The sequence below is a fragment of the Thalassophryne amazonica genome, chromosome 11 (genome assembly GCF_902500255.1).
Source record: "Thalassophryne amazonica chromosome 11, fThaAma1.1, whole genome shotgun sequence".
NCBI classification, from domain to species: domain Eukaryota; kingdom Metazoa; phylum Chordata; class Actinopteri; order Batrachoidiformes; family Batrachoididae; genus Thalassophryne; species Thalassophryne amazonica.
The window spans coordinates 56,188,078-56,204,179 of record NC_047113.1 but is presented as its reverse complement, the minus strand read 5'-3'; the positions used below and the strand labels follow the sequence as shown (position 1 = coordinate 56,204,179).

General features: G+C 42.9%; 1 protein-coding gene across 1 annotated transcript in view; it reads right to left on the bottom strand.

Annotated features, from left to right (window-relative positions):
- The window catches only part of pcdh19 (protocadherin 19), a 144,744-nt gene extending 131,600 nt beyond the window's left edge, over positions 1-13,144 (bottom strand). Inside the window, 9 exon segments of the mRNA XM_034181842.1 lie at positions 7,583-7,910; positions 10,112-11,128; positions 11,130-11,284; positions 11,286-11,437; positions 11,440-11,470; positions 11,473-11,601; positions 11,603-11,789; positions 11,791-11,879; positions 11,881-13,144. Coding sequence (XP_034037733.1) covers positions 7,583-7,910; positions 10,112-11,128; positions 11,130-11,284; positions 11,286-11,437; positions 11,440-11,470; positions 11,473-11,601; positions 11,603-11,789; positions 11,791-11,879; positions 11,881-12,255 — 2,463 coding nt within the window. The 5' untranslated portion in view covers positions 12,256-13,144.
- Positions 13,145-16,102: the final 2,958 nt, after the last annotated feature.

The window sequence follows — 16,102 nt, the reverse complement described above, 5'->3', positions numbered from 1 at the left end:
GACAGCCTCAACACTGCATTTAATCTATTATTAGACTCAATTGGCTTTGCTTAAAATGTAAATGAGTCCACCCACCACTTTAATCATATCTTAGATCTTGTTCTGACTTATGGTATGGAAATTGAAGACTTAACAGTATTCCCTGAAAACTCCCTTCTGTCTGATCATTTCTTAATAACATTTACATTTACTCTGATGGACTACCCAGCAGTGGGGAATATGTTTCATTACAGTAGAAGTCTTTCTGAAAGTGCTGTAACTAGGTTTAAGGATATGATTCCTTCTTTATGTTCTCTAATGCCATATACCAACACAGTGCAGAGTAGCTACCTAAACTCTGTAAGTGAGATAGAGTATCTCGTCAATAGTTTCACATCCTCATTGAAGACAACTTTGGATGCTGTAGCTCCTCTGAAAAAGAGAGCTTTAAATCAGAAGTGCCTGACTCCGTGGTATAACTCACAAACTCGCAGCTTAAAGCAGATAACCCGTAAATTGGAGAGGAAATGGCGTCTCACTAATTTAGAAGATCTTCACTTAGCCTGGAAAAGGAGTCTGTTGCTCTATAAAAAAGCCCTCCGTGAAGCTAGGACATCTTACTACTCATCACTAATTGAAGAAAATAAGAACAACCCCAGGTTTCTTTTCAGCACTGTAGCCAGGCTGACAAAGAGTCAGAGCTCTATTGAGCCGAGTATTCCTTTAACTTTAACTAGTAATGACTTCATGACTTTCTTTGCTAATAAAATTTTAACTATTAGAGAAAAAAATACTCATAACCATCCCAAAGACGTATCGTTATCCTTGGCTGCTTTCAGTGATGCCGGTATTTGGTTAGACTCTTTCTCTCCGATTGTTCTGTCTGAGTTATTTTCATTAGTTACTTCATCCAAACCATCAACATGTCTATTAGACCCCATTCCTACCAGGCTGCTCAAGGAAGCCCTACCATTATTTAATGCTTCGATCTTAAATATGATCAATCTATCTTTATTAGTTGGCTATGTACCACAGGCTTTTAAGGTGGCAGTAATTAAACCATTACTTAAAAAGCCATCACTTGACCCAGCTATCTTAGCTAATTATAGGCCAATCTCCAACCTTCCTTTTCTCTCAACAATTCTTGAAAGGGTAGTTGTAAAACAGCTAACTGATCATCTGCAGAGGAATGGTCTATTTGAAGAGTTTCAGTCAGGTTTTAGAATTCATCATAGTACAGAAACAGCATTAGTGAAGGTTACAAATGATCTTCTTATGGCCTCAGACAGTGGACTCATCTCTGTGCTTGTTCTGTTAGACCTCAGTGCTGCTTTTGATACTGTTGACCATAAAATTTTATTACAGAGATTAGAGCATGCCATAGGTATTAAAGGCACTGCGCTGCGGTGGTTTGAATCATATTTATCGAATAGATTACAATTTGTTCATGTAAATGGGGAATCTTCTTCACAGACTAAGGTTAATTATGGAGTTCCACAAGGTTCTGTGCTAGGACCAATTTTATTCACTTTATACATACTTCACTTAGGCAGTATTATTAGACGGCATTGCTTACATTTTCATTGTTACGCAGATGATACCCAGCTTTATCTATCCATGAAGCCAGAGGACACACACCAATTAGCTAAACTGCAGGATTGTCTTACAGACATAAAGACATGGATGACCTCTAATTTCCTGCTTTTAAACTCAGATAAAACTGAAGTTATTGTACTTGGCCCCACAAATCTTAGAAACATGGTGTCTAACCAGATCCTTACTCTGGATGGCATTACCCTGACCTCTAGTAATACTGTGAGAAATCTTGGAGTCATTTTTGATCAGGATATTTCATTCAATGCGCATATTAAACAAATATGTAGGACTGCTTTTTTGCATTTACGCAATATCTCTAAAATTAGAAAGGTCTTGTCTCAGAGTGATGCTGAAAAACTAATTCATCCATTTATTTCCTCTAGGCTGGACTATTGTAATTCATTATTATCAGGTTGTCCTAAAAGTTCCCTGAAAAGCCTTCAGTTAATTCAAAATGCTGCAGCTAGAGTACTAACGGGGACTAGAAGGAGAGAGCATATCTCACCCATTTTGGCCTCTCTTCATTGGCTTCCTGTTAATTCTAGAATAGAATTTAAAATTCTTCTTCTTACTTATAAGGTTTTGTATGGCCTTGCCTTGCAATATGGAGCGCCTTGGGGCAACTGTTTGTTGTGATTTGGCGCTATATAAGAAAAAAGTTAATTGATTGATTGATTGATTAAGGTTTTGAATAATCAGGTCCCATCTTATCTTAGGGACCTCATAGTACCATATCACCCCAATAGAGCACTTCGCTCTCAGACTGCAGGCTTACTTGTAGTTCCTAGGGTTTGTAAGAGTAGAATGGGAGGCAGAGCCTTCAGCTTTCAGGCTCCTCTCCTGTGGAACCAGCTCCCAATTCAGATCAGGGAGACAGACACCCTCTCTACTTTTAAGATTAGGCTTAAAACTTTCCTTTTTGCTAAAACTTATAGTTAGGGCTGGATTAGGTGACCCTGAACCATCCCTTAGTTATGTTGCTATAGACTTAGACTGCTGGGGGGTTCCCATGATGCACTGGGTGTTTCTTTCTCTTTTTGCTCTGTATGCACCACTCTGCATTTAATCATTAGTGATTGATCTCTGCTCTCTTCCACAGCATGTCTTTTTTCTGGTTCTCTCCCTCAGCCCCAACCAGTCTTAGCGGAAGACTGCCCCTCCCTGAGCCTGGTTCTGCTGGAGGTTTCTTCCTGTTAAAAGGGACTTTTTCCTTCCCACTGTCGCCAAGTGCTTGCTCACAGGGGGTCGTTTTGATCGTTGGGGTTTTTACGTAATTATTGTATGGCCTTGCCTTACAATATAAAGCACCTTGGGGCAACTGTTTGTTGTGATTTGGCGCTATATAAATAAAATTGATTGATTGATTGATTGAAAATCGGGCGTTTTGTGGTGGAGGCATGGAAAAAATGTGAGACTGGGCTGAATATGGCATGCTCTCAGTAACCACAAAATGCAAGAAAATGTTACTAAGTACATTATGAACATTTACAATTTGAGAAAATGTGATTTGAGTTAAGTTCAAGCACCGCTGTAGTTAACCTATTGGCACCCATGTATTTGCATTTCAACTTTTTTTTGGAAAATGGGATGTCCCTCATACAACACAAGTGTCAAGTGTGATAGAGCACTCAGATGCTTAACAGCTAAAAAATGTTTTATGTGACAAACGTTCAAGAAATAGTCCTTTTACTACCTTTTTCTATCCTACATCAGCCATGTAGGGATGTATGGATACACATGGAGCCTCATCAATACCAAAACCTATTGGATCCTTCTTCATGAGATGTTTTTCCACCAGGTTTTATGGCCATCTGCTTAAGATTATTCGACAAACAAACTGGAGAAACTCAGAGAATGTATATCTTTGGAAGGGCAAAACAGTCCTTACTTCTGTTAGTCCATTAACAGGACATTTTACAACACCAACAGGTCCAACATGATCCTGGACAAGAATTTAGAGCCACCTAAAATCCAATCAACAGTTCTTTTATTTGAGATCAAAACACAACTTTACTGAAATCTGTTCAGAACCTTGAGGTATTCTGCTAACACACAATCCAAAAGCCAGTAAGAAGGATAATAATCTATATAGTTAAAGCCTAATAGCACCTGTAGGACCATCAGACAGAAGACAGATTGAACTAAAGTTTGTGTGATTGTAACAAACCCCACTTGATGAAACAAATTTCCTCATGTCATGACCGCTCTTGGACTTTTCTTCACACCCCTGTAGCCCATGGGCTAAGCAGCTTTTCAGTACTACTTAAGGGGCCCAAACAAAACTTACAAACCAGCCTCAGTATATCATGGCCTAGACAAAAAAAAAAAATCTATGATAGCTATCCCAGGGTGGCAGCTATAGCTAGGCAGGGGTCAATGAAGGATAACACAGGGTCCAACATACGTATAAAAATGCTCCAATCATATTGAAAAGTATACCACATTATTTTTCTGGCCATAACGATTCCAAAAAGGTATAGGCTGGACTATCTGTGACTGAATGTTATTGAGTTATGAGGTCAAACCAGCAAACATAGTGACAAAATGTCAATTTCAGATTGTACAGGGGTCCAAAGGTAGAGTTGCTCCACTTTTAGAAAAAAGTGATGCAAATTATTGTTTGAGCTAATAGGATTAATAATTGGAATAGTTTTGACTGTTCTGACTGCTTGATTTACAAAACAAATACTTCAACAAGGTCAGCGTCCATTAGCTTATATGACATACAGCATATCACCCCGTAATTTGATAACTACAGAGTAAATTTTGCTGAGTAAAATTTACTCTGCTAGGATAACATTTGATCCCAGTCTAAACAGGTTACAAAACCCTCTATTGTAGAGTGAAATCAGCTCTACCAGTGTCACCGACTGAACGATCCCCCCGCCCCGCCCTGCCTCCACTGCGCATGCATCATTTCCAGTGAGTAACGCGTTACTTAGTAACCCGTTACTCTAATCTGACCACTTCTTTTAGTAACGAGTAATCTAACGCGTTAATCTTTCCAAGTCAGTAATTAGATTAAAGTTACTTCTCCATGTCACTGTGCGTTACTATTATTTTTCATTGTGGGTCGATAGCAGCATTAAACTTGGTCTGTGGGCAGGGGGTCGGGGTTCGACTGAACTGCCCACTTTAAGCGAGCTGTGAGCTTTTCATCCACGTTTTTTTGCAGCTGCTCGACTCGTCCTCACTTCTTAAAGGGCGGTGATCAGCACACCTGCACTGAGCTTTACGAAGACATTTTTATACTTTTTTCCTCCTTTATTTAGAATTCTGAGCTGAGCTGCTCCGTATCGTCTCGTTAAAAACAGCTGATCCTCCGCGACGCGTCAACAACTAACACTATTTTCCACTCAAATGCACCTAAACTCTCTTTCTGAGGACCACATGATGTGAAAACGCAATAAACTTTCTTACCTGTAAATCTGGTCCTGTTTTCTGCATAAATAAATGTTATCCATTCTTTGTGCTCAAACGCCAAAGCAGAGGCGAATCCAGATGGAATGGGGGCGTGGGGCAAGGATGTGCCCCCCACAACACCCCTAGATTAAAGGTCCAGTTTTGAAGCCGTTTTTTACTACAACTACTAATATTGCTTAAAATAATAATAATTTTGACAAGTAAAATGTTTAGAGACAATTTAAATGTTAGAAAAATGTTAGAATTTAATAGTTACATTTATAAACAATGTAGGTTTGAAATTGCAAGTTTTACTGTTACAGTGCTGTCAACAGTTAAATATGAGGTCAAGAAAGAGGTCTTTATTTTACTTTTTATAAAACAAGTATTTATTTTCATTGAAGTCAAGAAAGGGTGGACTATAAGTAAGTTTTGGCAAAACAGGTATCATTGTCATGTTGAGGTGGCAGAGGGTTGTTGTCGACAGCTGGGAAAGTAACTAAAAAAGTAACTAGTAATCTAACTTAGTTACTTTTACAATTGAGTAATCAGTAAAGTAACTAAGTTACTTTTTCAAGGAGTAATCAGTAATCAGTAATTGGATTACTTTTTCAAAGTAACTGTGGCAACACTGATCATTTCATAGCTCAGACGCTCTGTGAACAGACTGTCTTCACCCAAAGCGATCAAATGGATTATTAACCATCAGATGACAAGGTAAAACCTCTTAAATCATTCGAAAGTCAGTTTTAAGCAGAAATGAGGCATTAATCTATGATGACTTGAAATGACGGATGGTCAGTGAACACAACAGCTAGCAGCCCATGTAGCTGCGGTGCTGTGATCGCTTCCTCCGCCTTTTCTGATAAAATAATGCTGAATTTATGTGGGAATGATTGTTTTACAAAAGATATCTGTCACTGAGACAGATGATGACTGGAGTGCAGTTTTAAGCAAAAACGAGGTATTAATTGGTGAACCGCAGCTAATGACGCATGCGTAGTGAAGGCAGGGCGGACCGAGTTTTAGGGGGGACCATTCGGTCTGCAACGCCGTAAATGGACTACATTTATATAGCGCTTTTCCATCTGCATCAGATGCTCAAAGCGCTTTAAAATGGTGCCTCATAGACACCCATTCACACAAACATACACACACACCGATGTCCGGGTGCTGCCATGCAGTGCGCTCACTACACACCGGGAGCATCTTGGGGATTAAGGACATTGCCCAAGGGCCCTTAAGCCTGGTTCACATGGCAAGATAATTACGCTGATATCGGACCTGATCTTCCCCTTCCGACAATCTTAAGGACGCTTCGACAATCGTGATGACGATGAAGATAAGCTTGTCAGTTATTCCTGCTGTGTGTGGTGTGTTAAGAGCGCTCTGATCTGCTCGAAAGGACGTCAGGGGCGCTCCGATCGCAAATCAAGGATATCCAACATGTTGGATTGTCTTGGACCAATAAAACAGCATGTGTTGTGTCCTCTGACCACAAATGAGCATGCAACCTGCTGAATGTGACGGAGCGGAAAATAAAATCAAAACAGCTGTTCTGACTTACCACAAAGTCTGGTGGTCGCACTGTCTCCACTCCTTTAAAAAACACCTTTTCTTTCTTTTCTTTCTTTCTTTTTGTATCATTTTTTCCCTCTGTTTTAAAAAGTCCACAAACTATCTCTGTCTCTTTACTCTCAAATCACGTTTAATCTCGAGAGATTTTGAGAGCTTTTCTGTCTGACCTGGGAATGTTCGTGTGTGAAATCTGTTCGTGTGTGGTCTTGTTACCATGTGGCTGAACACCACACACTGTACGACCAAACCTGTTAGATCTATGATTTTTTTTTTATCTCCACGTGTGGTCTCTCAGGTTTTGGAAACCTACAGATAATTTTAAAATCCTGCCATGTGAACCAGGCATTAGTTTTCCAGTCAGGCTGGTCTCAAGCCCAACACTTTAACCACTAGACCATCACCTCTTGTCAAGTGGTTTTACTCCAATAAGAGTTGATTTTACACTATGTTGAGTTGATTTAGCCCTGTGGTAGAGTACATTTAACTCTATTTGGACTGGGACCAAGTGTTATCCCAGCAGAGTAAACTTTACTCAGCAAAATTTCCTTTGTAAGCATGACAGATGATACATACTATTCCTTTTTAAAACCCCAATAGCTCAACCAATAATGTGCCTCACATTTTATCAAAATTGGAGCAACTTTAACTTTTGAAACTGACCGTTGGCACCATTTTTGTTGTTTTATCCCATACCTCTATAACATTTAATCACAGACAGTCCAAGCTATACCTGTTTGAAATCATAATGATACAAATAAGGCGGTATACCTTTCAATAAGATTGGAGCATTTTTAAATGGTGACCCCTGTGTCATCCTTCACTGGTCCTGTCCTAGCTGTATTAGCCACACTGGGATGGCCACCATATATTGTACATATATACACCATGGTACACAGAGGCTGGATTGTAAGTGTTGTTTAGGCCCTTAAGTGCTACCAATTAGATCAAAATTGTCTTTGGGCTCATGAACTACTGTCCAAACGGATTGCAGCCAATGATAAAGGTCAGAGAGCAGATTGTGTCTCACCTCTGGCAGTGGCATGCCGTTGATTATGAGGTCTGGCTGCTGGTGGCCTTGCCTGGGGAATGGGTGCTGATAGCCGTGGGTTGGAGCGGCATTGCGCGTATTCTGGTTCTCCACGTTGAGGAAGGTGCTCTCGGAGCGCCTGCAGCCCAGCGGTAAGCTCTGCTGGTGGTAGTCGAAGTAGTTGAGCGAGGAGGTGAGAGACGAGCAACTCACCACGTTCATCTTGTCCGTCTCCTCCACGTCACGCGGCACCAGGCGGATGTCGTTCTTGCTCAGCTTCTTCTTCTTACTCGACTTCTTCTGGTTGCCATATGAGTACTCTGCCACCCTGCGCAAGTAGAAGAAACTGAACAGACTCAATAAAGCAGTGTTCCGCCATCACCTGCACTGTCCAAACAGTCAAAACAAAAACGCTTTTCCGCCATGCCGGCTAAGGCGTCGTTCCACCATGCGGGCCGTAAAAACAACATATCACACATCTCACTCCGAGCTCACAACATCCCTTCTTTGTTTACATTTGCATGCTCAACAATCGACATGTCACAAACAGGCAGACAACTATGCAAACATGCTAAAACCACAGAAGCAAAGCAGCACCACCGGTATTTGCAATCAGATTCAAAGCACAGAATCCACACTGACTTTATGTTTGGAGTGAGTCCGCGAGCGCTACGGCGTGCAGGAGAACTGCAGAGTCTGATCCTACCGGCTGCTTTATGCAGCTGCTGCAAGCTTGAAGTGAGGATTTTGACTTTAATAAGACCAAATGAGCTGCATTGCCATGTTTTATCAAAGGCTCCTCAGATTGGGAGGAAATATCCCCTCTTGGTGCAGCACTGCAAATTTCCACCGGAGAGCAGATGCTACGGATTCAACTGCGTTGACTACAAACCTCTGCAGACATATACTCTGATGTTTTTGCGCCATCTACATTAGGTTATAGTTGGGAAAACGTCGTTATAACCTTACAGCAACATGCATATGGTTTCATTCCAATTAAAACGTGACTACAGCCGGGTGTAACACTGAAACGTCTCTGCTGCTGGCCTTCTAACTTCTTAATCTTCTGCCACTCCTCAAATCACACTCACTAAGAAGCACCATTATAGTTTTGTCTTTTTCCATTTTTCTTTTAGATTGCATCTTGAAAACAGCTTGAGGCTCCATTCTGCTCCTTCTTGATTTGGAGGAAAGAAAATGGGCAGCTGCAAGGGTAGAAAACACCCCATCTTTTTTTCATTTATCATTCCAACATGCCCTCTCTCTCTCTCTCTCTCTCTCTCTCTCTCTCTCTCTCTCTCTCTCTCTCTCTCTCTCTCTCTCTCTCTATGTCCTGTGTGCCCAAATTGAAATCTTGAAGGTGAATTCTTCAGAGTCAGACAGACTGACGAAGGACAAGCTATAAATTGGAGATAACCGCTCTTCATATTTGAGGTGGCGAATGAGAAGGCTGCTTTAACTGGCACTGATTAAAGCAGCCAGCGGGGAGACGGGCATGCACCAGAGAAGCCCGTGTACGCCTGAATTTCAAATTTGTTGTCGACTGTCAGTTCTTTATGAGAAATGCAACCTGCAAACAGTTGCACGGCTAATTTTTTTTTAAAATGTAGATCCATTCAGATGCCTCACGTTGTAAGCAAACAGTATCTCTGACATGCTAATTTCATTGAATCACACTCCATCTCAGTGACCATTTCTGCCCATTGGCGCCGAACATTGCAAACAGAAAAAAAAATTGCAGATAACTGCTAAATTTTACTTGTTAAAAGAAATGGAAGTTTGGATTCTTGTGACTAAGTGTGAAAGAAAGTGTCTAAATTAACTTTACATTAACAAAATTATGTTTGAAGCAAAATATGATTGTAGCTTCAGGTTACATTCACAAATCCAATCTATATGTAAATTTATAGCGGTAATGTGGCGCAGGGAAATCAAAGCTGGAGCTGATGAAGAAAACAAAACATTCAGTATACAAGATCCCAAATATAATAAACTGCTCCTTAATTTAACTACTTATCACCCGGTGCCTTTTAAAAAACTTAATGTAGGGTGTGACTATGACATGATGCTATTGAATAAGAAAAAATTAATAACAGCATTGCATAAGAACATGTGTTGATGTGATTTAAGGAAGAGGACTGTGCATAATCGCTGCAGATTAAAACTGATAACAGCCAATCAGCTTTGCTGGATGCTGAATAATAAAATGTCTGGTGGTGCTGCTCAACCAGCAGGGCATTAATTGTCCAGCAGCACATCCACGAAATTGAACATGACAGTTGAAGTGTCATATTTATGAGCAAATTGGACACGATGGATGGATTAAATCAATCAATCATGTTTCCCCCTCGCATGGAGCAACAGGCCTGTGCAGAGCATTATTTAAAGCAGGTCTGTGTGGAAATCTGCAGTCCTCACATTCAGGCCTCTACATGCTGCCCGATAAAACAAACACAAATCACAGAGCGAGATCTTGCTCACTCACACACACACACACACACACACACACTCGCTCTCTCTCATCAGTACCTGCAGTTGTAGGTCCGGATCTCCTTGTTGTCCCGTTTGCACTTGACCGCCACAAAGATCATGGTGACAAACAGGATGCCGGCGATAGAGCCCAGGGCAATGATGAAGATGAGGGACAGGTTGACAGGCCCGATAGACTCCTGCGCATTCAGGTCGGGCGACAGATACACAACAATGTAGGCGGAAGCAGACAGAGAGGGTTTGCCGTGGTCCCGTGCCACCACTGTGATCTCATAGGTGGATTTGGCATTTTCGCCAAACATCCTGGTGGAGCGTACTTCTCCGTTCACCTGATCGATCTCAAAGAACGCCCTGTCGCCCTCCGATATGGTGTAAGTCAACCGACCGTTCTCGCCCTCGTCGTAGTCTTCGGCTTTCACTTGAGTCACCATGTAACCCACCCCGGCATTTCTTGGGATGGAAACCTCAGCTGTGCCATTAACCAGCGACGGGTTTGTCATAACAGGGGTGTTATCGTTAACGTCCAGCACGACAATGCGCACAGTTGCATTGCTGGATAAGGATGGGTTTCCGTTGTCTCGCGCCAACACCTTGAAGTCAAAAGTCCTTGTATATTCATGATCAAAAGATCTCATGGAGTAAATGCGGCCTGACGGGTTTATACTGACATATGTGTTTACATCCATGTGCTTAATCTCACCAGGAACTATGGAGTATGAAACGGTGCCATTCATGCCCAGATCCGGGTCTTCTGCTGATACTGCTAATAGACACGAACCTGGCAGGTTGTTTTCCATCACCATCTCTTGATAGTGTGGTTTGAGAAAGTGTGGTGGGTTATCATTTTCATCTGTGACTTTGACTACCAAAGATTTAGTGGCACGTAGAGGAGGGAGGCCGCTGTCTTCTGCCTGGATTGTGAGGTTGTAAGTGTCCTTTTGCTCTCTGTCCAGCCTGCCATCAACGAGGATGGTGGAGAAGCTCTCGTACTCTTGTAGCCTGAAAGGAACATTTCCCTGGAGCCCTGCACTGCACTTACCGTTGGCTCCGGAATCTATCTGACACCCGCACTAATGCGATGACATATCCACGCTGTGCATTCTCACTGACCTCCACCATCTCCGTGTTCAACGAGAGCAAACTGATCACAGGCGGGTTATCATTCGTATCCATCACGTTCACCGTCACTTTGCAGTGAGCCGGGATTGAATTTAGGACCCAAATCTTTGGCCTGGACGTCGATCTCATATATTTGGGTGGTTTCATAATCCAAACCCCATTGACAGTGATGATGCAGTTCTGGGGTCAATTTTGAACGCATCCCGCGTTTCTCAGTGACGTAACTGTTGAAGGAGTACACAACTCCCCATTAGTGCCCTCGTCAGGATCGGTGGCATTTTAAATCGATAACTAGCGTATGATGGGGGAGTTTCTCCATCACATTTACAGTATAGACGGGCCTCGTCAAAAACAGGATTGTTGTCATTAGAATCGATTACCTTGATGTTCAACTGGACCGCGCCTATCTTTTGGAGGATCTCCTCCATCTTCTGCGCTGATTTCATAGGTGTAGTGGGACTGGGTCTCCCTGTCTAATGATTTCTGCACCACAAGCTCAGCAATTTTAGAACCCGTCCCCTTGGTCTTTATTTCTAGTCCAAAAAGCTCATCGGGGTGATGGAATACGACCTGCACTCCAAAGATCCCCGAGTCGGATCACTTGCCCCTCTAGGGGAAACCTGGTACCAGGGGAGGCATTTTCTGAAATTTCAATGTCGATATGGCTCGTTGGGAATCTGGGCGCGTTTGTCATTCAAATCCTCAATTTCAACTTTGATGACACAGATCTCCATCGAGTTTGACATCACTTCTAGGGAAATAATGCACTTTGGGTTCTGTCGACAAACTACATCCCGATCTATTTTCATCTGTGTTGTAAGGATTCCGGCTGGACTGAGTTCCACCCATCGTGGCTCTGAATTAGAAATCACCCTCAAATACGGGGGCTGCGGTGCGATCTGAAATCCCTGCTTCAGCGCGTCCTTTGTCACGTTTCCAATCACGGAACCGGGCTTCATCTCCTCGTTTATTCCATACTTTAGGTTGATGACAGCCTCTGTCCCGACCCAAAATAGAAGGAGCACAATAATTAACTGCATTAATTCCATATCCTTAGTTTGCATTGTACCTGTTGACTTTTTTCCGATGCTTAAGAACGTAATTACGCACAAGAGCGCATGCAGGAGAACGCAGGGAAATGGTCCAAATTAATCATCTCATTCAAACGTCCAGTGAGGTGTTTGGATGACGAATCGCAAATTGTGTACGCAAATTATATAATGGCATGAAAACTAGAATTCTAACAAGTGCCTTTTTTGACTGTGTGTCTCAGGCGGAGCGCATCCTCCAGCGGGCGAAGCGTCGGGGACGATACATCTGTGGAAACATGCTGAACCTTCTCACGACACTGATTTGGTCACGTAAATCCGTGCGGCTCTTATCAGGCGAGAAATTGCTCTTAAAATGTCCATTTTCAAGCGGCTTGGGAAGGAGGGAAAAAATCCCGAGGATTCCTGTGAGCAAGTCCACAAAAATGGAAATCTTCCCCGCAGATGAAGTAATGACACTTAAAAGTCATGGGTAAATTCTCACTAATGCTGCTATTAGTGGTCAAAAATCCTCTTCTGTCGGATTTTACCATGTACATCGGATGAAAAAAAGGATGAAATAATCTGCAGTTACAGTTTATTCAACAGCACAGTCCGGAATATCTGTGCGTTAAAACAAGGGCGCAACTGCAGTAATGGCTCATCACATCAATGAAGTCCCTATTACCTTAAAAAATCCATCTGTTTTAGTCAGTCATCCTCTCCACAAGTCTCTGCCACTCAAATTATTTCCTTGTGAGGTTTAAATATCCAAGCCAATGGAGCCGACGTGAGGAAACGGGAGCGTCCACGCAAAACGCATCTGATGCCAGGCTGCAGGAGCCTGAATCCAGCCTGGATGAGGGGAGAGAGAGAGAGAGAGAGAGAGAGAGAGAGAGACGAGAGAGATGACGAGAGAGAGAGGAGAGAGAGAGATGAGAGGACGGAGAGGATGAGGAGAGAGAGAGAGAGAGGAGGACAGAGGAGGGGGAGGAGGACGAGAAGGGGGAAAAAAAAATCTTCACTTGGTTGCCAGCAAGGCTGTCTGACTCCAACAAGCCTCCTCTCGCTTCGTTGGCGCACACTGGCGGACGCGCAGCTCAGCGCCGAGCGCTCAGTCTTAGGACCCGCAATCCCCTCAGCCAATCAGGGGTTACACAGGAGGGCCGGGAGCTGTTGGTGGGTGGGGCAAAGAATGAGCGAGCGCCAACCACACGGCCAAACTACCTTTTTCTGCTTCCCGCAGACGGACACCGAGCTTCCTAAAGTAGGATCTGTGGACCCATGGGGGAGCATGGGGGGAGGGTGTCTCACGGGGTGGAGCGGGACCCCAGCAGAAAGCAGCTGCAGAAAGGATGAACTGATCATGCTTTTCTCCTCCGCTACAGCTGGGAAATATTTATGAATCAAAAAAGTGGAAGCGGCAGCTTCAGACATCTATATCTTAGCCAGCGATTAACATCGTCTCTGGTGGTTGTGTCACTTGAGCCTGCGTAGCTCTTTTGCATCTCATGTGAATTAATTTTAAACTCAAGCTGTGCAGCTTGAGTTGATTCTAAATAATGAACAGGTTTTTTTTTTTAATATACACTTGTGTGAAAATGTCGAACTAAATGGCTAAATATCTGACCGTGGCCCCTGATCACTAACACTCAGGGGCCACTCAGTGTTAAACACAGAGAATTATTTAAAATGTCAACACCACATGTTGGTCAATAATTGCTTTCAGTTTACTTAAGGTCACACTCTGACAGCGCGGATAAAATCAGTGGTGTTCGTGGGAGCAATGTCCCCACTGATAAAGGGGATAGAAACCCATGTGGCCTTTGACCTCCAGCCTGTCAGATGATTATTATATTAGCTGGCGCCTGCGTCGTGCAAGTGCGATCTGAAGTGAAGCTCGGGTATCCATGTGCATATCATCGCTGAAGTCTGCTTCCTCACACTCTCAGTCTGCCTTCATGCTCTCAGCCTGCAGAGGACCAGGCGCTTCAAAGTCACAAGGGTGACACCTAGCGTCGCTGCTGCTACTGCAGCTGGCCTGTGTCTACACCCCCACACTCCCCCACCCAACACACACAGACACTTTCACCCCGGCTACCAACAACAGGGTGCAGCAAGAATAACAATGAAACATGCCGACGAATCAATTTCCTCCATATACTGGACTAGAAGTCTGCAGAATGACCACAATTAATATGCAGCCCATGAGATGAATTAGTGCTAAGCCATCGCCAATCATTGCTAATCGATAAGCAGTGATTGAACAATATGTGCAAAGGAGAAAAAAAAAGGTCATTGGTGCAGACTAATGACTTGAAGCTAAGCTTGAACTTGGTTAATTCAAGCAACAGTAATTAGTGAGTATAACTTAAAGGATAAGTTCACTTTTTCCAGTCCGTATTAAAACATTAGCAATTGTGTTGCATTCAAATGTTAGCTGTAAACAGCAGATGATAAACTGGATGTTCTATTGTTCGATGCGCTGCCTGTGAACGCACCATCAGTGCACTGCGACAGCATCAGTGTTGGGGAGTAACTAGCTACATGTAACAGCATTATGTAATTAAACGACTAAACAAATGTAATTGTAATCTATTACAGTTAAAAATTAGTTACTAGTTAAAATATTGGTGATTACAAATATAATTTAAAAAATCTAATGTGTAAAATATTCATTCTGCTGATGTTTCTTTACAGTCCTGTGCAGGAATGGAATATTTCTGAGCAATGTAGGTTACCAAAAGCTGCTGAGACAAATTTGATTGTTATGCTGTATAGTGGCAAAGTAGCAAAGCAGGGTATTTTTTCATGTGTGTGTGTCTGTGGACAAGATAACTCAAAAACGGCTGGACGGATTGCCTTCAAACTTGGTCAGAATAATACTTGGATAGATAGCTTGAGGTGATTCGTTTTTGGACTAGATTGGTCAAAGGTCAAGGAAAACATGGCCCGTAAAACTCCTTTTTGTTTTTGTTGTATTTCAACAAGAAGAAGCACAAATGGGTGATCTAAAGCATAAATTGATTAGCAAAATATTTGTGACCGATTAGTATAACTTACTTCATAATGAAGTCACACAGCGCGGTGGAGCCACTCCTCTTTCCATGAAAAAAACTCCTGTAACAGTGGAATGTACCGTTCATTTCTAAAACTGGACGCTGTCTTGATCCGGGTATGTCGTCTGACTAGCACAGGAATTGTGAAAAGACGTGGACATCAGCACTTTTTTGGCACATTAAGACAGACGTGCGGAGGAGTTCCGCGTGTCGCGGTGGAGCCGCATGGCACAAAGCAATGCCGTGATGAAGCCTTCCAGGACATGTTGGGGCATGTCCAGCTCATGCACAATCACAATCGGATAATCACACGACTGAAAAGCAACCAGAATCCATCTGAAATCCACCTGAAAGCCGTCCTGTGAGACCAACACCGAGGTGGTTTTGTCCCGCGTAATGAACGGCTCCGTGGTGCGTCCCTCCGCTCCTCTTTCCATGAAAAAAACTCCTGTAACAGTGGAATGTGCCAAAAAAGTGCTGATGTCCACGTCTCCTGCCTTTTTGTGAAAGTCAGACGAGGTCCCGGATCAACAAAGCCTTCACGTTGGAAATTATCTGGTTGTTTCAGCGGGGTCTGAGCATGTCGATCGGCGCTGGGAGCGCGCCGCGCTCTCAGCAGTTGTGAGCCGTCCTTAAAGCGGCAGTAACACTCCTTAATCTGTATAATCCCCATAAAATCGTCCTTGAAAGCCATATTCATTTTCCGAACAGTGTCCACCTGGAGGTCTCTCACAGTTTCTGGAAAAAAACTGATGCAGCAAAGCTCCAAATCGTTCAGACATTTATTCGCAATAAAAAAACGACGAGAGGGGTGGACCAGTGCT